Below are 24857 nucleotides of genomic sequence, written 5' to 3'. Positions count from 1 at the left end.
TTCCTCAACGGATGTTAACAGTTGTCACAATTACACGGGGCACGACTTCACGAGTGCGGGCATTGTCACTGCTCTAGGTGTGCTGTGTCCTTGAAGCCACACGGGCCAGCAAGGCAAGGGTGGGGCCAAGTGCCCAACAGCTAACACTGAATGGCTGCTGTGTGCTGCTAGGTGCTGGGCATCGGGCTAAGTGGCTCCCATGAGTTATCTAATTCCCCACAACTGTCTGGAAGGTGAGAATGATTGCCAACATTCCCAGCAGACGGAGGCTCAGAGGCATGGAGTCACCTGTGTGAGGTCGTACAGCTGCTCACGGCATCGCGTTGAGGCTGAAGTCTGCCTGGGCCACCCTGTGCCCTTCCAAGGTGGGCAGGCTGGGGGCAGCTGTCCTGCTGGAGAGTGAATGCACTAGTGCTGGGAACGGAGGGGAGCAGGGAGATGGGCGGTAAGTGGCAGGCACTGGGTGTTGGTGGCTGTGTGCCTTCAAGTTAGCAGGTGGAAAGGCAGAGGGCTTGGCCCACAGAGCGCACAGAGCAAATATTTGTTGACTGATAGTTTTCTGTAGGGCCTCCGGCTGGAGAAGGATCTGGCCACGGAGAGTGGGCTGGGCAGATAAAGCCAGGGATAGGGAGCTGGGGGTCGGGGACAAGACTCAGGTGTCTGGGAAGGACCTGAGTCAGGAGCCTCTTTGCTTGAGGGGCCAGTATGGCGGGTGAGAGTTGGTAGGGAAATGCCAGGACTGGGTCTTGTGAGTGCCAAGGCTGAGCCAGAGAGTGGGTGGGCCCAGGCCCTGGGGCTTTTATGTGGGGTGGGGGGGGCAGGCAGAGGAGGGGGATGGGGTCTGCGCCTGCACCCACTATCCCAAGCTGTGTGCATCCACCTGTGTGGTCACCGAGTGCTGTCAGCATGTGCGCCTGTGCTTGCGTGTGGGTCCCCATGGTGGCACCCGTGCCCGTAGTCATTCGGCCACATGTGCTTTTCCCCGTGCTCCCCAGCCTGGAAGCAACACCTCTCAACCTGAAGCTCAGGCCCAGACTTGCAATTGGGCTTAACTTCTCTCTTTCACTCACATTCCACATCCATCCACAAGCAAAGCCTTGTGAGCTCCTCCAAAGAGATCCCGAATCTGACCTGTGTCACCATCTTACTGGCCAAGCCACCATGATCCCCGCCTGGATCACTGTGGTAGCACATCACTGTGGTAGCCACCAAGCTATTCTGCCTTCTCTACCTTTTTCCATCCTCCTGATGGTCCAGTAGGAGTCAGAGCCATCTCTTAAGACCATATTCTAAATCAAATCATGTCCGACCCTGCTTTCAACCTCCAGGGCTTCCTGCCATTCTTAAGTAAGCCAGATTCCAGATTGCTACCACAGCCCACAAGGTCCCTTTCTGATGGAACCTTGGACACCTGTCCCTTTGGCCACATAACTCCAGACCCACTGTACTCTTATTCCTCACCTAAGCCCAGAATGCTTACGCCTCAGGGCCTTTGCATTTGCTGGTCCCCTCTGTCTGGAATGGTCTTCCTCCCAGATGTTTGTGTGGTTTGAACCTCAGTTAATTCGAGTCGTTGCTTCAAATGTTACCTCTTTGGAGAAACCGTCTCTGACCATCTAATAAAGAGTCTTCCTAGTCCTAGCGCTCTGTCCCCCTGCCCTGCCTTACTGTTCTTTGTTTTACTTATTATCAATTGGCAATTGTATGCATTTGTGTTTCAAGTGTATACAAAAATAGAGAAACTAATATGCTGGATCCCCATGTGCCCATACCATAGCCTCAGCAATTACCAACCCTGGGCCAGTATTTTACTCCCCCACATCCCTTGCTTCCAGCAAACGCCAGACATCACAAATTCTCATCTGCAAATAAATCTGTGCAAAGTTAGATTTTAAATATATCTGTTTGTTAGAAGGCAACCTTCGGGGGAGCTGGTGTTTGTCTTGTTCACTGCTGTATCCCCAGTGCCCAGGATGGCGCTCAACTCACAGTAGGTGACTTGGGATGTCTGCAGGGCTATGCCTCAGAACCCCCTTGTGTGGGTTCTGGTTTGCATAGGTCAACCGCTGTCAATTGAGTGCGTCTGCATGTGCCTATGTACACTGATGCATGGGGCAGTCCTGTGAATATGTATGTGCGTGCACGTGTGTGTGTTGCAGCGGCTGGTGGCCAAAAGCATGCTTCCTCCCTGACATCATCTCCACATACCACCCCCCTTGCCCCCCAGGATCCAGGGACTTGCTCTGGGGAATCTTTCCCTCTTTCTCAGCAAGGCATGGCATAAGAAAGGGTGGGAGGGATGCATGCACCAGTCCCTGCTCATTCCTCTGGAGGGCTGGGTTTGAGGCCAGTGTGGCCTGGAGAGCCCCTCTTCCTCCTCTGGCTGGTAGGAGGCTGTGCCATCCCAGGCGGTAGAATAGGCAGCCTCCTCCCTCCTGGGCACTGAAGCCCAGCCCAGTTGGGCTGGCATCAGCTGGGCAGGGGTGGGGTAGGTATGTATGAAGGGTGGTGGTATCCCAACCTGGCTGACTCCTGAGGCTCCTAGGGTGACCCCTGGGTAGTTGGGCAACTGAGCTCACTCACCTGGGTGAGAGTTCTGGCCCAGGGGCTCAGCAGTCACCCAACCCCCACCCCGGTTCTGCATCTTAAAGGGTTGGCCCTGGCAGGAGGGCAGTGTGGAAGGACATGCTTCCAGCCCAGTACCAGGTTTACTCAGGGCAGCTACTCCCTATCAGACTGTGAATTGCACGGGAGCTTCTCTCAGCCTGATCCCCAGAGCCCCTGTCTGCCCCAGGGCCAGTCTCCTGTCCCTCTGGCTCAACACCATCTTGCCCTCCCCCCATCCCTGCCCCCTGCTGTCCCCCGCCCACCCCGTCTTGTTTTGCTTTAAGCTTGGCTCTCCCTGTTCTTCAGGGCACAGCCCAGGCTCCCCACCCCCCTTCAGGAAGGCCCTGTGTTCTGGCCCTCCCTGGGCCCACCGGGCCCATCCTCCCTCCAGCCCTGCCCTCCTCCACCGCCCTCCTCCACTGGACAGGGAGGTTCACTTTTTTTTTTTTTTTTTAATTTTTTTTTCAATGTTTATTTATTTTTTGGGACAGAGAGAGACAGAGCATGAATGGGGGAGGGGGCAGAGAGAGAGGGAGACACAGAATCAGAAACAGGCTCCAGGCTCTGAGCCATCAGCCCAGAGCCTGATGCGGGGCTCGAACTCACGGACTGCGAGATCGTGACCTGGCTGAAGTCGGACACTTAACCGACTGCGCCACCCAGGCGCCCCATGGACAGGGAGGTTCAAGTGGGACTCCTCCCTCTTGGGTCCAAGGGGTCAAGCCTCCTCCAACTTCTTCCAGATCAATGGGGTGGGGTGGAGGAAGGGAGGTCAGAGTGGCTTGTACCGAGAACTTGACCCCTTGCTGCACACCTCACTCTCCTTACCAAAGTCCAGCAAAGGAGAATGCCTTGATGTCCCTCTTTTCCAAATGGGGAATGCATTTGGCCTTCCAGGACTGAGCATTTGTTTAGCACTTACTATGTGCCAGGCACTGTTATGGCCGTAATAAATTATAGTAATAACAGTAATGTCAACTTCGAACATTTATTAAGCTTCTGTGATAGGATAGACCCATATGTTAGGCAATTCAATAATAACCACCATTATAACAGCACTAATAATAATAGTCAATATTTATTGAGCATTTACTATTGTGCCTGGTGCTGTTCTAAGAGCTTTGCCACAACACTGACCCTTTGAAAAGCAGCCTTGGTCAGATGCACTGTTTTGACAGGTTCTAATTCAGGCAGAGGAGTGGAGCCTCTGGCTAACCACACAGGATTCACGGCAGTAGGAACTGGGAAATGGGCAGAAATGAAGACAGGAGGCGGGACTGAAGGCAGAAAGCAGGTAACAAGCTCTCCCAGGCCTGGCTCTGTACTTTCTAGGGTCAGATATCCCATCCACAGGTGGGTGGACTTCTACAAGTTCATTGGGTAGACACAATCACCATCTCTGCCCTCCCTCCTTCAGTTCAGGGGTTCTGTCCCCAGACTGAGGTTCTCAGGCAGCTCATGGGGCAGAGGGGCTGAAGTTCTGGGGCCTGGAACCTTCTTGGGGTCCAAGAACCCTGCCCAGTTGCCTAGTCCAGGAGCCACACCCACAGGGCAACCTTCCTAGCAGGGCTGACTCAGAAGGAGCCCTTCCACCCTGACTCACAGCCTTCCAGGAGTGCTCAGGCTTCACCAGCCTCGCCCACCTGTCTGCTTGCTCACCAGGCCTTTAGAAGAGGCTACACCTTCCCCAACAAGACCCAACAGGGTTCCTTCTGCTACTCTCTGGTTCTTGGAGGGCTCTGCGCTGGCCAGCATGTCTGGCGTCTCTGACCCACGCACTTGCCCTGATGCCTCTTTAGGTGCTAGGAATCCCACTGCTGAAAGATGCATCTTTGGCATCTGGAAGGGTTTCAATCCTCCAGGAGGTATGCTGGGTGATTAAGGTGAGTCACTCCTCTAAGGTTGGGGCCCTGAGACCTCTGACTGAATGCGGGGTCCTCTGGGGGCACCCATGGCTCGGCTCTGCTCTGTGCCCCTGAAGGTTGGGATCAGGTGAGCCCTGCAGTGGCAGGAGCAGCTGGCACAGGGGCCAGTGGATCCTGGAGGTTCTGACGAGGAGCTGTAGTGACAGGGGAAGGCTGAGTGTAAGGGGGTTCTGGGTTGTGTTCTCCTCCTGTCCCATTCAAACAACTTTGATTCTATCGGTGGCAGGCTCCCACATATGATTTGGTTAAAGTGTTCTGCCCATGGGCTTCTGAGCGGAGAGACGCCAGGTATCTGGTGGGGAGGAAGCCATGGGTGAGCATGGAGGAAGAGAAGTGAGTGCTGAAGGGTCTGGCAGGGACAGATTAAACCAGCGCCTTAGGAATTTAGGGCCTGGGGCCAGGTCCGCCTGGGCCCTGGAAGGGGTCTAGGGGCCAGAGCAAGCAGTTGGGAGCCCAGCCAGCATTCCTGGGGATGAGAGAAGCCAGGGGAACCAGATGGGAAGCCAGGAAAGAGGGGTCTGGGTGAGATTGGTGGTCAGAGACCTTTTGGCCTGTGGGAAGAGAGGAACTATATTCTGGTAATAGATATCTACTGAACACCTGCTATATACCTAGCCCTGGGCCAGGCTGGACACTGCTCTGATGGGCACACAGCATTGAACTATATTTACTGCAAGGTGTGCAGGGCCGGGGCCTCAGCAACCTGGGAGGGGAGGGGAGTTGGCCCTGAAGGCACTCAGCACCAGGGCGGCACACAGCCTGGGGGCCACGGCTAGCATTTGTTCTGGGAGCCAGAAGGGACAGTTAGTGGTCCAGCCCCTCTTGCTCCCCAGCCCTCTGCAGGACAGGATGGGGTACTCAGGGAGGTGCATCCCCTCCTTCTTGATCAGGCCTGGGCAGTAGCCTGGCAGGCAGTTTCTTTCCCCCTCTCCTGCCGGCTGCTGCTGCTGCTCTACTGTGGGGGAGACCCGATGCACTGACTGGGGACCTTGGCTGGACCCTTCCTTTTGTCTCTCCCTCTGTAGGTGGAACCTGGACAGGTGGGGACGGGGGGACTAGCTGGGTTACAGAAGGTAGGTTGGTAGGGGCTGCTGCACTTTCTGGGACCTGTCTGTGGGAGATAGGGTGGGAGTGGGCTGCTTCCGCAGACCCTCCCCACTGGATCAGACCTGGCTAGCCTGGCCCTCCTCTGCTTCCCTCTTGTCCTGAGTGGAGGCTCCTGGAGCAGGAACCCCCACATCAGAGCCCTATCTTCCCAGATCTGTGGGGCACCTAGGTACTTCAAATGGGTGTGGGGAAGGATGGACAGCTTGAGGTGGAAGACAAAACTCTGGAACTAGATCACGTGGTCTGACCTCTTTCTAGCTCTGTCATTGACTGGCTGTGATCTTGGCCTGGTCTCTGCCTCTTGCAGCTCAGTTTCTCCAATCGAAGTCGAGGGGGATGACTTAAGTCAATGTGTCTTAACATTTACTGGTTGGTTGTCTAATCACCTGGACCTTGTTAAAGTGCAGGGTTTGACTCAGCAGATCTGGGGTGAGGCCTGAGAGTCCTCATTTTTCTTTTTCTTTTTTAAAGATTTTTATTTTTAAGTACTATGTCCACCCAGCGTGGTGGACTCATAACCCCCAGATCAAGAGTTGCATACTCTACAGACTGAGCCAGAGTTCACAGTCCTCATTTCTAAGAAGCTCTCAGGTGCTTCTGATGCTGCTGGTCCATGGACCCACTTTGGGCAACAAAGGCTTAGACAACCCATCCAGTTTGGGCCTTCAGGACCCAGAGACTAGGTCACTTGGTCCCTCTCTGACCTCACAAGGCATCAGAAGGAAGCCTTGGGATTAGCTCTAGGTTTTGGGCTAACAGAGCTGGCAGTGCTCAGGTTGGTGGGGCACGGGGCACCACCAGCTGAGGCTGCATTTGGGTAGACAAGTTCTTTCTTGGTCACTGGTCGATTTAACCAAGGGCTACTTTTGTCTGTAGGGGGTCTTAGAACATCTGCCTTGTGAAGGAACACAGCACAACCCACAAATTATCCTGGTGGCCCTCGGAGGAGCCTGCATCCTTTATGAGGACAGCAGCTATCGGTTAAATGCCATACCTCGTTACACCGAGATAGGAAATGTGACCAGGAGGTAGTTGGGCATGCTTAGCTTTAGCAGCTGCATGGCTGACCCTTCCATGGAAAGACCCGACACACTCTAAGGAGAGAAGGAGGCTGATAGAGCAAGGTGCCTTCCCACTCTGGGCTTCCCCTCACCAGCCAGTTGACATGGCTGGGTTAGGGCACACATCATGGTGTGGTAGTTACTTATTTGCATGTCTGGGGCTCTTCAGGAAGGGGTGGGTGGATTCCTGTGTGCATCTCCCACAGCAGTTTTGGCACAAAATGCCCTTGCCAATGCCTGACTAATCCTAGCGGTAACTATACAGAGATGGTGTTAACTACAACGGAGCCTCGGGGAGGATAAGGGCTGTGGAGAGAGGGGTCCAGCAGGTCTGGTTAATGTCCTGCCTCCATCCGTTTGCCAGGGCATCTTCACACGTTATGGCAAGGAATGGGAGACCCAACCAGAGAACTCTGGGGGCTGCCCAGGTACCTCCATCCCTTTAAGATCCTGAATCTTCAGGGCCCAGAGGAAGATGCCAACACCCCTGGCAGTTCCCATTGGTCAGCAGAGGTGCAGGGCAGGGTCAAGATCCATTTTTCTTGCTTTCTATTGGAGGATGATGGTTCCAGCTCAGTGGGGTCTACAGCTGCCATAGCAACTGTGGGCCAGCTCCTAGCATGAGGGGAGGGGCTCAAAGGGAGCCCCTTCTTTAGCATCTAATAGGCTAGACCATTTAGGGTGGTGGGCAGGACTTCTAAGCTAGGGACCCTAGGAACTGGGCCCTCTGTCAATCCCTACCCTGCTTCCCACACCCCCTCCACCACCACCCCTCCCACTGTGGGTTCACTTCTTGGCTCTGCTGATGTCAGCTTGGGTCTCTGGATGGGCAGGGAATCCTAGCCCTTGGTTCCACATGGCCAGCTCTGGGGACTGTTGGGAGGGCCACAAGTGAGGGGTACTATCTCCAGAGTTTGTGTGTGCAGCTGTATATATTGTGTGGGTGTATGTTATTATGTAGGCAGGTATTTATGTCTGTGTTGTGTATCTGAAGGTCTAAAGGTACACAGCTGTTTGCACAAGTGCAACGTGTGTGTGTGTGTGTGTGTGTGTGTGTGTGTGTATGTGAAGAGGGTCAGAGGCTCCCAGACTTTCCTAACACTTGTACACAGGCTGGCTCCTTAAAGCTTGGTGATAGTGAGTTATTTTGCAAAGTGGATAGCAACCCTTTTAAGTCTTGGGTGCATATCTGAAATCTGCAAGGGATTTGCATAAATTGAGGCCCCACATTTAGATTGGGTTCCAAGTTTGGGATTCCAGTGAAAGACCCGCTCCCAGGTCCTCATGGAGCTGCTTGCACTATGCCCTGGGTGCCAGCCCGCTGTCCAGCACAGGCTTAAAGGAGCTGGAGCAGTGTCAGCTGGTGCCAGCTCACTGGGGGCAGGGCAGGCTGGGCTGAGTGAACAGAGAGGGTGTCGGTCAGTCCTCTGGGGGAAATCGGAGATAAGGCCAGATCCTGCCTGGCGGGTCTGTCACCCTTGTCTCAGCTTACACTCCCAGGGAAACTGGGTGGAGACTGGCGCCAGATATTAGGGCCCTGAGGATTTGGCCCTGAGCTCCAGGAAGAGGCAGGGAAGAACGCGGGGCGTGGTGTGGAGACACCCTTGGCAGGGCCCCTGTGTGAGGCTGGCCTGAGGGGTGCTGGAGAGACTAGGTTGTAAAAGGAAGCCAGGCCAGGATTTTGAGCCTCTGGTGTAGAGGGATCTCTATGGGGGTCCCTCTCTATGGGTCCTGGCAACTTCCTTGGGGGCAGACTTTTCAGTGTGGCAAGAAGAGTTGGCCAGGCCTCAGGGTCTGGTCTAATCTAATGCTGCTTTGCTGTGTGTGGCTGGACAACCCCCTAACCCTTTCTGACTCTCAGCCTGCCCTTGATCCTCTGGGGGCCCTTTCGGCAGTGAAATACCAGGATTCCTGGTGTCCTGCCCAAATCTTGTGAGTGAAGGAGGATCTAAGGGGATGTCGAGATGTTAAAGGGGCACTGAGAAGCGTCCCTGCAGGGAGCTGTAGGGGCAGCAGTGGAGAGGAGGGAGTTTCCTCTCTTGCCCTAGTTCCTGGTTCAGATGTTACAGATACGGAGACACAGGGAAGAGGTGACTCTGGTCCCCAGACACTGGTCAGCTGCCAAAGGCTGGCTGGGACTCTCCACCCCAATGTGGCTGTGCTCAGGTCCCCTGCTCCCACCCTGAGAGCTGCTTTTTCTCTGAGGACATCAGCCTACTGCCAGGGCAGGATCACCTGGGACCCAGAATCTGTCCTTTTCACCTGCAACCCTGGGAGACCCTCAAAAGGGAGAGGGGCAGAAGGTGACAGCTCCTTAGCAGCTCATAGAGGGTCTTCTGGAGACCCTGTATCTCAGCTCCATCTCTAACCAGATGACAGCCTCTCAGGACAACTGGTTTTTCAGAATCCTTGCTGCTTACCCTACCTTCGAGAAGGAGCACCTTGGTCTTCTTGTTGGGGGTGGAGACCAAAAGAAACCTTTCTTGTGAAAATCTCCAGGGAGCCAAGGGAAGGCACCTGTGGCAGGCCCCTCTGTCTCTCCAGCAGTATCAGGTCCCAGCCTTGGGGTCCCTTTCTCCCCCTTGGTCTCCTCACCTTTGCTCTCTAACCTCTTGAGAGTGGGGAGGGACAAGGCCGTTGAAGCCAAAACTCAGGCAAAGAAATCTATGGCTGGGACACTGAATATATCTCCTGATTTAATTGCTTCCTTAAGCTCCTTGGAGAAGGCCTAGCCTATCTCTACTAAACCAAAGGGCTTTGGTCCCATCCCACAAAGACTGGCCCACCTGCCTACACAGGTGGGGGCGGAAGAGATCTGAAAGGCCCAAGAGGTGGAAATTTAGGGCTCGAGTAGCTCTGTCTTGCCTGTTTGCTGAGGCCTGGTAGGATGGCCTGCCCCAGAGGAGTGCAGGCTGGTGTGGACAAGGACCCAGTGCATGGTCAGACAAATGACACACAGCTGTCCAGAACCTCCAAAGCACCATTTATCCAGGCCCCATGGACTTGAGTTCCCCCAATGGCTCACCCCCCAGTCCTTGGGGGAGCACAGGCATTACAGTGGCCCCTGGCCTGAGACCCTACATGCTCCTCAGCCCCGCCTGTTCCCAGGCCACAGACCCATACTGCCTACCTAGCCCTCAGCCCATCAAGGCGGGGCCCTGGGAATGAACTGGCCTCAGACCCTCCTCCATCCCACATTCTCAGGGCTCCATTAGTCTGGGCTAGCTCAACACTGTGTTAAATAGCTTCCTCGCAATCCCTCTTAAATAAACCCATTCCCAGAGCAACCTGCCTTACCTTGCACCCTGAATATATTGTTCTACTGGCTTATGTCTCCTAGAGAGTGGAGGGTCTCTCTCCTCCTGCCCTCTGCTCCAGGGAATACCATCTCCCTAAAAAACCAGGGGAAAAAGTTTTCCCGTCAACCCTGGGGCAGAGACAAAGGGAGCCTTGGCTTGGAGTGGAAAAGCCAGGAATCCCTGTCTATCTTCCCTACCCTCTCTTCTCCTTGACCTCTTAGCAGCCTGGGTCAGATGTGACTTACCCAAGATCACAGACCCAGGATCCAGAGTCCTGACATATCTAGGAGATCACTCTGGTTTTGACAGCCCAGACTAGCTCCAGGGCAGGGGGACTGACTCTAAGCCTGCCTCTGACCTTGGCCCCCTTGCAGTTCTCCAGGCGTGGAGAAAGCTGGGGAGATTCCAGCTCTTGACTCTACTTGGTCCTGCACCCCTGGGACTTCCTCCCAGCACCCTCCACCTCAGATGTCCCCAGGTATCTCTGGCTCTGGGGATACTCAGATAGCACCAGGGCATGGGAGCAATGGGGCCGGGGCCTGAGCAAGCCTGTCCCTGGCCTGAACAGCATCTGGGCCCAGGCCAGGCCTCACACCCAGTACTGGCCGTTCTTGAGAGCAGGGTTGGGTGTCCGGCAGAACTGTAGGAGCTCTGGGTCAGGCTGGCCCCCTGGCGGGGGCCCCTGGCTGGGCACTGCGGTGAGTGGGATGGCTTGGCCCGGCTCTACCTTGCGGAAGGTCTCTGTGTCGCTGGCTAGGCCGTTGCGGGGCTTGGCGGTCAGCACCTGGACGTCGTGCTTGCCCGTCTTGTTGCGTTTGCGGAGGTAGAAGAGCAGGGGCAAGATGAGTGCCAGGAGCAGGAGGACCAGGCACACGGGAATGATGACACTGAACATGTTGGCCTCCAGGAAGCCCAGGAATCCCCTCCTGGCCACAGTGGGCACGGGGCTGGAGGCTAATGGGCCTGGCTCGCCCGTGGGGGTGCTGCTCTCTGGGTTCCTTGCTTCTGTCTGAGCAGCCTCGGGGAGACTGAGCAGGGCCACACTGTAGGGCCGGGCTGCATTGTAAGGCTCAGTGTCAAAGTCCAGTGAGGCCACAGCAGGGGGCACACCCCGTGCCCACAGCTCCAGAGTGAGACTGTCGCCTGAGGGGCCAGGGGACCTACCCTCTGGCCTGCCCACCTCCAGCCCCAGCCTTCCATCCTCAAGGTCCCGCTGGGTGAACTGCTCCACAAGCTGGCTGTCCCTGGGCTCCGTTCTGGCCCGGGGCACGCGGACCACGCGGCCATGCCGGGGTCCCGCCAGGAGCCGGAAATGGGGCACACTGCCCGTGCGGTTGGCCAGCTCTCCCGCATCTAGGACGGTGGAGTCCAGGCGCAGGGTGGCACCCTGGGGCCACGGCCCACCCGCCCACACTCGCAGCAGCGCCCTGACGGTGACGTTCACTGTGGCTGACGTGTTGGCACCTCTGGCCAGTGCCAGGACGCTGAAGTGGTCGTGAGAGGAGGAGAAGTTGGTGAAGGCAAAGACCACCTCCCCCTGGTCTACCTGGAGCTGGCTGAAGGCCGTGGCCGGCTGACCGGCCACCAGGAGCTGCCCGAACCGGGGCCCCCTGGTGAGGCGGTAGGCTGCGTCTGGCTCCTCCCGGTCTGACACCACCTGGAGCTGCTCCCGGCTCAGGGAGGAGCGCCCCAGGGCCTGGGGCACCTCTAGGGGCGCGCGCAGCCACACGTCGATGGCCGCCGGCAAGACGTCCACGGCCAGGGCTACGGGCAGCGGGGGGCTGGCCCCGTCAGACACGCTCAGCTGCACGATGCCGGCCACGCTGCTCCCGTTGGCCACGAAGGCCAGCCGCCCCGCGTCCACGTCGGCCTGCGTGAAGCGGATCACGGGCCCCGGGCCGGCCCCCGCCAGACTCAGGAAGCCGTTGAGGGGGGCCCGCTGCACCTCGTACTCGATCTCCCCAGGGGCCGAGTCTGGGTCCACCACACTCAGCTGGGCCCGGGAGACCGGGGCGCGGGAGCCCCGGGTGAGCCGCAGCGGCACGGAGGCCTGGGGCCGAGGCGGCCGCTCATTCACGTCCCGCACGGTGATGGCGAAGGCCTCCGAGGTTTGGGGACCCGAAACGGAAGCCCCCGCCGGCCCCTGGAGGTGGGCGCGGAAGCGGAAGCCATCCTGCTGGGTGCCCCCGCCGCCGTGGGCGTAGACCAGCTGCCCTGCGGCCAGCTCGGACTGCAGGAAGTGGGGCCGCCTGGCATCGAGGGGCTCCCCAGACACCAACAGCTGGCCCCGGGTGGGGAACTGTGTGATTTGGAAGAGTACGTCGTGCTCTGGGCGCTGGGGTGATGGAATGGTGGCCAGGAGGTTGGAGGCATCAAGGGCGTCCCTGGTGATCTCTGCCCGCTGGCCTTCAGGGACCCAAAGACCTGGAGGTGGGACATAGGCTGTGAAGGTCCTGTCCACTGAAGAAAGACCTCAGACCCTCAGACCAGGACCCCTGGGGCAAGATTGTGTCTCTTCTGTCAGACCAGGGACCCCAGGGTGGGGCTCAGGGTACCCCGGAGGATAAGGATCATGTCTCCTCTCTAACCTCAAAGCGTCCCCACCTACCCACGCTCCCTATAACTTTCCAGGTCCTGGGGACTGACATGGGAGCTGCTGACCCTGGCCTTGTGTCCCCTCCCCTCTCGGCCCTCCCAGTGTCTCCCAAACTTTGCTGTTCACCTTTGTTACTCCAGAGGCGGCTGGGGCGCTGGGGACAGGCAGCCTCAAAAGACACAGCCACAGCAAGGGTGGTGGCCACATCAGGGGCTGGGGGCGACGACAGCTGGAGCTCCACGGCGTCACGGACCTCCCAGAAGGGCTCAGGGGGCATCTCGTGCTCATACAGAACAGTCCCAGCATATACCTGTGGGGAGACCCCATTTTGGGATGAGAGGCGGGTTCAGCCCGTGGTGGCTGGTAGCCCCCTCCCCGGGTGGCAGTGGCACTGGGTGCTCCAGTCTCCTTGATGAACTCTCGGTGCCCAGCCTCACTCTCAGTTCACCTGGCTGTGCCTCGCTCTAAGTCGGTAACCCGTGCTCTTCCTCACTAGCTCAGTGGGTCACCGTTGGCAATCGTGTGGCAGTGAGGTGACTGGCTCTGGAGACAATGCCTTGTCAAATCTGGGCTCTGCTGCCTCAGGCAAATCACCTCATCTCTCTGAGCCCCTGGGGAAAGCAAAATTCTATCCATGCTTCTCTCAACAGCTGGTCCTTCCACTTTTGCACTAGGTCCCTGCCCCTCTTCCCCGCCGAAGACACCAGTCTTACCATTTCCCTTCTTTCTCCTGTGGAGACAATCCAGGCCCCGCCCCCCGCCCCCAGCAAGGGAACAGTCTCATCATTACTCAACCCCATGTAGTTATTCTCCTCCATCTTAAAGAAAAAACTTGTGACTTCACTTTTTCCAACATTTGTCGCCCCTCCCATTTTGCTCTCCTTTACAGCAAAACTCCATGAAGAATAGTCTTTAATCTCTCCCAGGCTGCTGTCTCCTGAACTCCAGACTCACATATCCACTTGCTTCCTGGCCGCTCTGTGCAGATGGACAGACCCCCTACCTGCACACCTCTCCTAGTCCCTCCCACTTCATGTGGTGGCAGCTCTGTTTTTCCAGAGGCTCAGGCTCAAACCCCTGGAGTCATCCCAGACTATTCCTTCTCTTGCATACTGTCACTTCTGGCCTGGATTATCCCCATGGCCTCCTGTGTGCCAGCTTTGACCCCTGCTCCCTCCCCCTACAGTTGTTCTTAACACAGAAGCCAGAGTGAGCCTTTTAAAATGTACGTGAGGCTTTGTCACTCTTGCTCAGATAGTGCAGTGGCTCCTCATTTGGCCACAAAGATCTGACCTGGTTACCCCCGTGACCTCACCTCCTACCATTCCCACCATGGTGTCTCCATTCCAGCCACATCTGCTGGTCTCTAGGGCTGTTTGCATGTTAAACACCTAGGAATATTCCTCGTTTCCATAAAGAAACCTGCTCTCTCCCCCTTGTGATTCAAACGTGTCCTCTTGGCTTATCTTTTGTTTTTCCCTTTTAGGAGATGTAGGAACTGTTGTCCTCTTCTCAGAAAAACAGGACTTGCACAATACTAAGATGGAAACTGGGATCCCAGCATGCAGGAGACTCTAGGACAGGGGGGTTGTGATGAACTGGAGAGGGGTGCCCCATCTAACAGGGGAGCCATCCATCCTTTGAAGGGGGTGAACCACAGTTCTAAAGGGGGCACAGACCCAGGCTGAAAGGGGCTGCAGACCCAGGCTGAAAGGGGCCGCTGTTCCTCAGCTGATTGTGGTAAGAGGGAACACAGCCTTTTAAGAACCTGGAAATCAGGCTTGTGTGTGTGTGTGTGTGTGTGTGTGTGTGGTGCGTGTGAAATCCCCCAAAGGGGATATGTTGATCATTAATTTAAAAATATTAAATGCATTGTGCAGGCCAAATAAAACACATCTGTGGACCAGATGTGGCCCATAAGGACTGTCAGCTATAACCTCTGGCCCAGGCTGAAGGGTGGCAGGAAGGAAATCGAGGCCCCTAGGAGTGGGGTGAAGGCTGGATGCCTGGGTGCAAGGAGCTTCCGTGGATGGGAGGCATCTGGCTGGGGGTGAGGCAAATCACAGGCAAGACAGGGAGGGGGTCTCTGAGCTCCGGGAGCAAACGGTGTCCTCTGGCAAAAGAAATCTTGGACTAGCAGTCAGAAGCCATAATCCTGGTTTTGTCTCTTACTAGCCACATCCTCTGAATAGTTGCCTGGTATCCTTAAGCTTCAGTTTCCTTATCTGCAAAACAGGACACCTGATCTCTGACCCACTCAGCTCAGAGTATTGTGGGACAGTGTGCCGTCAAGACTACCCAGCCCTGTCCTGCCCCCTGCCCCAAAGTGGGGACAGCATCTCTGCTAGGAAGCTTCTTCCCAGCTTCTCTGGGTGGTACTGCTGCCCGGCCCCCTGGTGGCCATTCACTTCCATCCGCATATTGCTGGGGTGTGGGGAAAGCACTGTGGGTGGGGGAGGGACCCTGAAGGCCTTGTCCTGTTCCCTCCCCCTTCGTAGGCATCGGATGACAGAGGCTCCCAGGGGCTCAGGGTGCACAGCTTCTACAGCCACCAGCCTGCTGAATATCTTATATGGTGGGAAGGGGACCTGGGCAGAAGCTAGGGCTTCATGAGAACCAAAAACCTGGGGGGGATGTTGACATGAGAGACCTTTTGCCATCTTCCCTTGTTAAAGACACCTCCTTCCCTGATGTCTGAAAGATCCTCACCTGCTGTGCCTTTGGAGCAAGCGGAGGCTGCCAGCACACAGCGCACCTCCCCCACGTAGAAGGGATATTAATTTAAGTGATGGCTGCTGGCCCCACCAGCACATTTAGCACAGAGAGTTCTGTGTTCCCAGCAACTAGCAGTGTCCCTCTTCACATGGCTGAGCGTTCTAGTTTTTACCTGGTGGCCGCTGGTGTGCTCTGGGACAGCTATGCCCTGAAGTGAGATGGCAGCATCACGTCCACTCAAGCTCCTCAGCTGCCTTGTGTCCACTCATTGGCTCCCCGGATCCACTCTGCTTCTTGCTGGCTCCTGACCTGAGCTCCAGGCTTGCACCTCTGCTCACAAGCCCAACGGTTGCCTTCATCTTGAACTCCACCCACCCCCCCCCCAGAACCAAGCACTGCCCCTCACTAGCCACTGGGGTATGCTAGGGTCCCCAGCTCAAAGCACCCTTTCTAGCTCCTAAGGTCCAACTGCAGCTTCCTCCTGGAAGCCATGCCCCAGGACCTTATCCCTGTTCTGGGCTCCTGTAGCCCTGACTTCTTGCATCCTTCTGTCTCCCAGACTGGTGGCTCTGGGAGGGCAAGGCATGCACAGCCTGGCCTGTGGTGGGGCCGGCGAGCGTCTGCTGCTAACAATGTGGGAGCGGTGCCCCCGTGTCCACTGGCAGAGTGGGCCACCCGAGGCTGAATGGAGTCTAAGTGGTGGCTGTAGAGAGCTGGGCCCTTACCTCAGCCTGAGTGAAGTTCACCAGGGCCTCCCCAGAGCCGCCCTGCCGGGCGTGGAACAGCCGGCCCAGCCGGGGGCCCTGCACCACGCGGTAGAGCAGGTGGTGGGGGTCCGTGCCTGCACTGGAGCTGGCTCTCAGGCTCTGGCTGCTCAGCGGCTGGACCGACCCTGTGAGAGGGATAAGGGGCCTGTTGGCTTTTGACCAGGAGCCAGGGCGAGGCCTGCGACTGCTGGGAGGCAGCGTGACCCTGGGGTGTCACCCGGCCTACAGGCATGCCTATGCTCGCAGACCCACCTGGGCACACGGTCAGCGTCCGGCTGCCCTCTAGCGAGAGGAGCAGCTGCTTCTGGGCCGTCACGCGGAAGAAGTGTCCGGGGGAAGCGTGCTCACCATCGGAGAGGCTGAAGTGGAAGCCTCCATCCAGGGCTCCTGAGGACGGGGGTGAAGTTGGGTCTTGCTGGCCCATGGTGGCTCCCCATTCTCGGGGCGTCCCACCTCTCAGTACTCACCTCTATGTGAGAACAGCACCAGCCCTCCATCTAGCTGGGCCTGCGTGAAGCTGTGGACCTCGGTGCCCGGTGCCACCCGCAGCACTACCTGCCCATTGCTGGGCCGCTCGATGGTGTAGACCAGGTCCTCCGGTCCTGAGTCGCTGTCTGTGGCCCTGAGGGCCTCCGAAGGGAAGGGCACAGTGGCCCCCTCCCACATCTGGGGACACATGCCTGTGAAGATTCTATCCCCACCAAGCTCTCCCAACTTGTTCCTCCCTGGCCCTGAGGCTGTCATCATTGCACTGTGGCTCAGGCCCTCAGCTGTCATGGAGGCCTGTGCCATTCTGGTGCCCCCCCCCCCCCCCACAAAGGGCCCTCCACCCCATTCACCTTCCCCTCTCATCCCAGGGCACAGGCTCCCTTCTCTCTGTCTGCCCTAATATTGCCTTGTCCTTCAAGGCCAGCTCATGTCCCCCTCCCTCAGGAAGCCCCACCTCTTACCCTCACCAGGTTCTCCCTTCAGAGACACCCAACCCTGACTGACTGCACTGCTTTATCTGGTTCTCACTGGCAGGGCAGAGGTCTCCCTTTAGACCCTCCATAGTGAGTCTGGGCATGGGCTGGGCACACTATGGGATGGTGAGTTTTGCCACCCCAGGTTGCTTATAAGTGGGCTCCCTTTGCAGGTGAGGCAGGGCCTGGGAGGCACAGGGCTGGAGAGGCTGATGTCCTCTCCTGTTGGGTCCTGTCCCATGCCACCGAAGCAGCACTGGGATGAGGGCTCAGGTGTTTCCAGTGCAGTCACAAGCCCCAACCAGGTGAGTGAGGGGTGTGGGCAGCCCCTCCCCATGCTCAGGGAAGGGAGCCCCCCTCAGCCTGCCAGCAGAGCAGGATCCCATTTCTGGGATCCTGTTACACAACCCCAGCTGGGTCAGCAACTTGGGCAGTGTTGGGGAGGGGGGTTCCCCTACCTGGAAAGCTGAGCCCTCTGGATTCCAGGGCACCTTCTCCCAGCCCCAGGCAGAGCTCTGAAGGGGGCTCCCCCCCCCCCCCCCCCAGCCCAGGGCAGAGCTCTGAAGGGGGACCAAGATTTTGGAGGCGGGGCTTTGGCCCTGGGCTCCTGGCACAAACACGGTGGACAGCGCCACCTGGTGGCCAAGATGCCACACAGTGCCACCTGCCAGTGGTTCCAGAGCAGCCATCTCCCCACATTGGACCACTCCCCACAGGTACATCCTCTGCCATCAAAGATGTCCAGTGCCTCATGTCACAGACAGCCCGAGTCAGGTGAATCCTTCCATGACTCTTGTTGACCCTAGAAGCCAGCATCAAGGCCCTGCTCATCCACTATCTTATATGATCTTGGTCAAGCCATACCCTTTCTGTTCCGCTAGTAACTACTTCCGTGACCAAGGAGAAATTCTGTGACCTGGCTGGGCCTCAGCTTTGACCTCTGCTGAACGAGGGCACCACTGTTCTGCAACGATGTAAAGATCAGGGGCTTGAAAAGCCAAGCTGGGACCTTCACTTGGTGTGGGCCAAAGTAGGGACCCTAACCACTCTCCGCCTGGAGTCTACTCTTAAGGGCCTGAAAGGACATTCTTCAGGAGTTCTGGTCCTGAGCCATAGAAAGAGCCTCCTGTTGACAGTGAATCCAGGGAACAGCAAGGCCACTCACAAGGCTGCCTACTGCACTTATAAGTGTTCAATAAAATTCTCATACCTGTGTTCTATTTTCAGTGCAATAGCCCTTCTCTCTTCCCAACTAGTGAGGCATGTGGCATGGTGCCCATTTTAGAAAAGGAAACGGGCTTGGAGAGGGGAAGCTGTGGGCTGGGCCTCTTTCTTTGGGAGGGGAGGTAGGAGGTGATCCCGGGGGGCTCTCACCTTCAGGCCTGTGTTTGTGGTGAGGATGGGGGGTTGGTCATTGACGGGCAGGATGGTGATGGTGAAGGCCACTGGATGGCTCTGGCGGTCCATCTCTGAGGCATTAGCCACTAGGACAAAGCTATCTGTCAGCGTCTCACTCCCATCGTGCACATAGCGGATCAGCTGCTGTTCCACCTGCGGGCAGGCGCAAGGCTGAAGGTCAGGCCCCAGCAGGCCTGAGACCGGAGAGAGTCTCAGGCCCAGCACCCTTCATGCTCTGCCTTTGGGTGTGGGAGGAGGCTGACTCCCGCAGAGCTCCAGTTTCTGCAGGTGGAAATGGGGACAACCATTTCTCCCAGAGTGAAGGAAATGGGACAGTGGTTTCTATATGCCCAGAGACGAAGGAGTGACATAAGTCATCTGAAGCAGAGGTGCTCCATAAATGTGAACATCCTGCCTCCTCTCTGCGAACACCCCAGACTGGGAGTTGCTGTGGCTTCCCCCACTCTGCCCCGAGAGCGGGACTGTACCCCCAGGGCCTCCCTAATAGCTGTACCTCTTTCCAGGAGAAAGCGCCGAGGGTCCCCTCTTGAGGACCTTCCTCTCTCCGCAGGGCCCCATGCTGGGGTGGCTCTAGCACCTGCAGGTCAAGGCCTGGCAGCGTGGGGAAGTAAGGCCCCATGACACGGAGCAGTGGAGGGGCCAGCGTGCGGCTGCCGCCCTCGGGGACGCTGAAGTTCTGTGTCTCCAGTGGGATGGCAGCAGGCAGCACCTCCAGTTCTACACGGACACCCTCAAGGGGAGCGCCCACGCCTGAGGCCACATCCAGGGAGAAGGCATCGCTCCAGGCCTCGGGGCGGGAGTGCAGGTATAGGACCCTGCCCGCGTCCACTGCCTCCTGGGAGAAGCTCTGCACTGGGTCCAAGCTGGGTGGCTCAGCCACGGAGGCGCCGTGGGACAGCATCACCAGGTAGCCGGCGCGCGGCGGGGTCTTCACTGAGAACACGATGTCCGCCGGTGGCACTGCCTCCTGGGCTGCCTGGTTAACAGAGGGTCAGAGGAGCCATCAGGGGTCACAGAAGGAGGCTGTTGTGGTCCCTAAGCGGCCAGAACAGGCTCAGTCTCCATGTCTCCCTAATTCCCCCAGGTAGTGGCCCAGACACCACTGCTTACTCAGACACGCACTCAGGTTCACACACACGACACCCAGATGTGCAGCTGGTTAGAGGGGCTGCACCTTTCACCACCCCACACCCCCAGTCACGTGATCACACAGCCCCCGAGACCCACACTCCCTGAGCGATGTGCACAATCACACAGCCCCAGATTCAGTGACACAGACATACAATATCACTACACAGGTACATCTCACAAGTAATGCACGTAACACACATGCACACACATACACAGAGGCTGTCCCTGCCCCTGCTATCCCCACTATTCACCACCAGAGGGCGCTCCATCCTTCAGAGAGGCACAGTCTCCACAAACTACGTGTCTCGCGGAGCTTAAAACCCGGGTCCAGCCCCATGGCCACTGGGTGCTCCCTCACCTGATGGTCCAGCAACAAAAGGACACACTTCTCCCAAATTCACATTCCTGCTTCTGTGCCTTTTCCTGGAATACTGTCTGTATTCTAGAATTCAGTTCCCTCTGCCTAGAATACTGTCTCCTCATTCCCTATTAAAACCCCAGACTCTTCAAAGCCCGGCTCAGATGTTGCCTCCTTCATGGCCTTTCTGATGCCAGACATGTTTAGTCAAAGTCACCCCCAAAACCCAGACAGCCAGAACCACAAGGGGCTCAGAAATTGGCAGTGTATCTGAAATTGGCAGTGTACCAGAGAGGGCAAGGACTGGCTTGAGGTCACACAGCAAGTTGGCAGGTCTGCTAGATGGCCTGTGGTTGCTCTGTGAGGTTCTTGGATGGTGAGCAGCTCTCTCCAGATCCTGAGGCCTGGTTTGGGGTCTTGGAAAAGAGCTGAGGATTCAGGAGCCTGGAGGTCAAACGAGTCTGTCTCCAAGGCCTACAGTCCTCTAAGTCTGTACCCATGAAAACCCTCCAGGGAACTTACTATTAGAATACAGACTCTCAGGCTCCACTTCAGAGATTCCATGGGTCGGGGGGGCAGGAATCTGCATGGTTAGCCACAGCATGTACACGTGTACACGTGACATGTGGAGGCCCGCACAACTCACAGGCAGACACACAAACTCTCCCAGAAACTCTCAGGCATACAACATGCACGGGTACAGCCGCACACCCAAGGTGTGGACATACACCCGACCCAGGAGTCACCATGGGCACATCCCCAAACATCCGAGCACACAGGGCATGAAGGCTGGATGGAAGGGCCCCCCTTCTCTGGCCCCCGGTCCTTTACCTCCAGCTGATCCTTTCTGATCTCAGCCGCCTCCCCCTGGAAGACGTAGATCTTCTTGTGCCGGACCAGATGCAGCGGGGCCAGTGGCCCCTCTAGGGCAATGGTCACTTGCAGGGTGGCATCTGTGTGCACAGGCCCTGCCTCCACAGAGAAGGCCAGGGTGTCTCGAGGGCTAAGGCTGCCATTGTGGCTGTAAAGAATGGCCCCGTCCAGCAGGTCCTGCTGGGAGAAGACTGTGGCTGGCTGGCCGGCCCGGAGCAGCTGCCCCCAGTGCGGGCCAGCCGTGACGCGGTAGCGGACCTCATCCCCACTGCGGATGTCTAGGTTGGTGTCCAGGTGGAGCACAGCTGTGTCAATGGTGCCCTGGCCTCCCTGAGGGACCACGAGGCTGGAGCCATTGGCCACATGGAGGTAGGGCTCCGAGGCCTGCACTTCGAGCAACGCGGTGGCCTGGTGCTGCCCGTCCGACACCTGCAGCTGAATCCAGCCGCGGTCGGCCCCCGAGTGCACAAACAGGACTCGCCTCTTCCTGAGGTCCTCCTGGGTGAAGCGGTAGATGGGCCGCGTGGGCTCATCCACAGCCACAATACTGCCGAAGAGAAGGTCCTTACGGGTCAGTACCAGCTGAGTGTCGGCAAAGCCAGAGTCAGCATCACTGAAGGCCACGTCGTCTGTTGTCAGCAGCCGCCGCCCACCCCTGGCCACGTGGAAGACGCGGCTGATGGTCTGCACGGGAGCGTGGTCATTTACAGGCTGGATGGCCACACGGAAGACGCCCCGTACCTCCTCCCAGGCCATGCCACCACTGCCCTCACTCTGGCGGGTAGCCACAAATGGGATGTCATCTTCTGTGGTCTCAGAGTTGTCATGCTGGTAAACCAGCCGGCCCTGCAGCAGGTCCTCATTGGTGAAGGATGTCACCGTGGTGGCCTGGTCCTGTGCACCCCTCCAAACTAACCTCCCATGGCGGGGCCGCTCCATGACCTCATAGAGGTAGCTGGCACTGTTGAGACTCTTGACGAAGAGGTGGTCAGCAGAGAGGATACCCTCGCCACCCTCGGGCACCGAGAGGAGGATGTTGGTGAGGACGGGGGCGTCCGGGTCACCACCAATGTGGATGGGGAAGGTATAGAGTGGGGAGAAGTGTGGCGGAGCTATGACACGGAAACGGAAGATGTCCTCGACTGCCTCCGAGGCACGTGCTGTGGCCCCGTAGGTCACCCGACCAGCCTGCAGATCATTCTGGGTGAAGCTCTGGCCATCTGACAGCCGTGTGCCCTGTAGCCGAAGATTACCCTTCCTGGGGGCCTGAACCACCTCATAGTGGAAGGTGGTGGGGCTTGGGCCTGCCTCCTCCTCCTCCAGGGTGGCTTCCAGGTGGGCTGTGGTGAGCGCCTCCTGCTGGGTGTTCTGAGTGTGCAGTGGTTCCAGCCGCAGCAGCCACACTGTGGCTCTCTGGATGGTCACTGGGAAGGACAGATTGCTCAGGATCTCCTGCCCCACCTGTACCTCCAGGGCCAGGTTCTCCACAGAGTCCTCCATGCGATGCTGTGGGTCGGTGCTCAGGTATCTCACGCGGCCCTGCTCCACGTCCCGCTGGTGGAATGCCTGCGTGGCTCGCCACTCAGCACCCTCGGCCCCACCTGCCCCCTGCTTCTGCAGCTCCCCGAACCGCGGGGCCTCGGTGACTCGGAACAGCACGCTCACATCCTGCCCCACAGCGTTGGTCTCCACCGACAGGTTGGCGGGCAAGACAGGTGCGGCGGAGCCCTGGGCCAAGTGCAGCCCGGTGTTGTGGCGGATCTGAATGGTGGGCCGGACGGCCACCACCTTCAGGGTGGCGGGAGGGCTGGCCTGCAGCCCATCGCTGACCCGGAATGTCAGGTCCTGGGCGGGCCCACCACGGTGGACATAGACTAGGCTGCCCGCCTCCAGCTCCCGGCAGGAGAACTCGGTTGCTGGCTCCCCAGGCTGGTCTCGGCGCTCCACGGGGAGGCCGGTGGGGGTGCCAAGGAGTTGGAAGGTGAGGCCCTCGCAGGAAGAGTCTGGGTCGTAGGCCTGGAAAACCTCTGGCCCCAGCAGCTTCTGTGTGTGTTCCAGGATCACCATGAGGCTGCCGTGTGGGAAGATGACGCGGGGTGGGTCGTTGACAGGGTTTATCTGGATTGGCAGGATGTAAGTTTGGCCCCTCCGGAGGCAGGAGGGCACGGGCACCCGAGCAGTCACTGACACCTCCAGCACCAGCTGGTCAGAGGTGTCCTCAGAGCCATCATGGACGAAGCGGGCCTTGCGGTTCACCACGTCCAGGAGGGTGAACATCTTCCGTGCCTGGGCACCGGGGATGTCCAGCTCCAACTCCCCGTGGCGTGCCCCGCGGCTCACGCTGAACAGCACCTGGGATTTGCGCAGCTCGGCCTCGCTCAGGTCCAGCGTGGGCTGCACGTGCCGCCACTCAAGCCAGGCTGTGCCACCCTCGGCCACCACCAGCGGGCTGATGGTCAGCAGTTGGGTAAAGTTGGCAAAGACAGGAGGCAGCCCCGCTTCAGGCACGCAGGGCTCGGGCAGCTCCACGGCTGGCCAAGCCTCAGGTGCCAGGGTGGAGAAAGCTTCGTACGGGCCGTAGGTGTCGTCCTCGTATTCGTCTTCCTCCAGCCGGCAGCCGGCCGCCATGCTGCGAGTCAGCAAGGCCTCCCGGAGTCCCTGCCTCTGGCCATTGATGCTGAGGTCCTCCATGCAGCCCAGTAGGGAGACATTGACAGCCCCCGGCGCCAGGCCCAGGCGATGTTCCTGGAGGTGGCGAGAGGCCTCTGTGTCCAGCCCCCCAAGGAGGAGACTGCCACGTGGGTCCAGGTAGCTGAGGACCCCACGGTTGGAAGTGCGTGTGGGATACTGGTCCACGGAGATTTCCAGCTGGTGAGCATCCACGTGGACGCTGACCTCATGGGGTTGCCCGTCGGCCACAGGCACGCTGTTGTGGAGCAATACAGTGCCTTGGCCCTTCTCGACCACAGCCCGCAGGTGGCCCTCAAATATGTCCACGTAGATGAAATCCCCATGCCGGCCCCCTGCCTGGAAGGCCAGGGGCGCCCGGTGGCTCCGAGTGGTGAGTGTAAACTCCAGGGTGCCTTCATCCCGAGTGCTCCAGGCAGGGAAGGCCGCCAGTGAGTGGGGCCCAGAGAAGCCCAGAGCCACACTGTCATCAGCAGAAAACTCTTCAGCACAGCCCTCAGGCACGTCTGGCGTTAGTGGTCGCAGGAGGTTGCGTCCATTGAGGGTGGCAGCATGGAGGCAGCCCCTCAGGGGCCGACTGGTTCCCCTCACGTAGGGCAGGCCAAGGCTTCCAGTGCCCCCCAGGAAGAGTCCATAGGGGACCTCTAGGGGAGCTCCCGGGACTGGGGCTGAGGCATTCAGGAGCCCATCGACTGACAACAAGGCCTCGCTGTCGGAAATAGTCAGCTGCACGGTGTGGAGGACGGAGTCGCTCAGCAGAGTCCCAGCTGAGGTCTGCAGCTTCAGCTCCTCTTGGCCCAGGGTGAGTCTGACCTGAGGAGAGAGGGAGGAATGCAGTGGGGATCCATCTGCTTTTACTGTAAGCACACAGTTGGTCTGCCACATTGGAGTCCCCAGAACAGAGGGCCTGGGACAAGAGCTTCTCATGCTACCCTGTCCCCTTCCTGCCACCTCTTTACTCATCCTCCAAATGCTCACCAAAGTGATCTCTGTGCTGGGTCTGGATGGGCTCTGGGGCCCCTGATGTGAATCAGGGAATGACACGTAGCAAGATGCTTCCCTAGAGATTCAGCCTGTATTTTTAATCTCTCCCACTTTCCTCTGAGTGAGAGCCATCAGAAAAACCACCCTGGCATCCAGAAGATTCACCCCTGGAAAAATGGGCACGTGGGAATCCCCTGGACACCTTGGGGTCACTGGGTCACTGTTCAGGGATGGGGGCCCAATCAGAAGCTCTCTGTTTTGAAGGTTAAGTAAAGAAAAGCTCCTTGACCTGAGGTGAGGGATCCTTGGGGAGAGAAGAACATGGTTCTGTCTCTGTGACTTTGGCACCAGAACTCACTCAGGTG

General features: G+C 58.0%; 1 protein-coding gene across 1 annotated transcript in view; it reads right to left on the bottom strand.

Annotated features, from left to right (window-relative positions):
- Positions 1 to 9662: 9662 nt before the first annotated feature.
- CSPG4 (chondroitin sulfate proteoglycan 4) overlaps positions 9663 to 24857 on the bottom strand; it is a 34584-nt gene continuing 19389 nt past the window's right edge. Inside the window, exons 3-10 of the mRNA XM_047862818.1 lie at positions 20779 to 24321; positions 18952 to 19434; positions 18414 to 18590; positions 16545 to 16743; positions 16330 to 16464; positions 16036 to 16202; positions 12722 to 12905; positions 9663 to 12423 (exon numbers count right to left, since the gene is read on the bottom strand). Coding sequence (XP_047718774.1) covers positions 10589 to 12423; positions 12722 to 12905; positions 16036 to 16202; positions 16330 to 16464; positions 16545 to 16743; positions 18414 to 18590; positions 18952 to 19434; positions 20779 to 24321 — 6723 coding nt within the window. The 3' untranslated portion in view covers positions 9663 to 10588. The remainder of the gene's footprint in view (positions 12424 to 12721; positions 12906 to 16035; positions 16203 to 16329; positions 16465 to 16544; positions 16744 to 18413; positions 18591 to 18951; positions 19435 to 20778; positions 24322 to 24857) is intronic.

This window comes from Prionailurus viverrinus, chromosome B3, assembly GCF_022837055.1.
Source record: "Prionailurus viverrinus isolate Anna chromosome B3, UM_Priviv_1.0, whole genome shotgun sequence".
NCBI lineage: Eukaryota > Metazoa > Chordata > Mammalia > Carnivora > Felidae > Prionailurus > Prionailurus viverrinus.
Note: the sequence above shows the minus strand (reverse complement) of the source record. Positions and strands in the feature narration are given on the sequence as shown.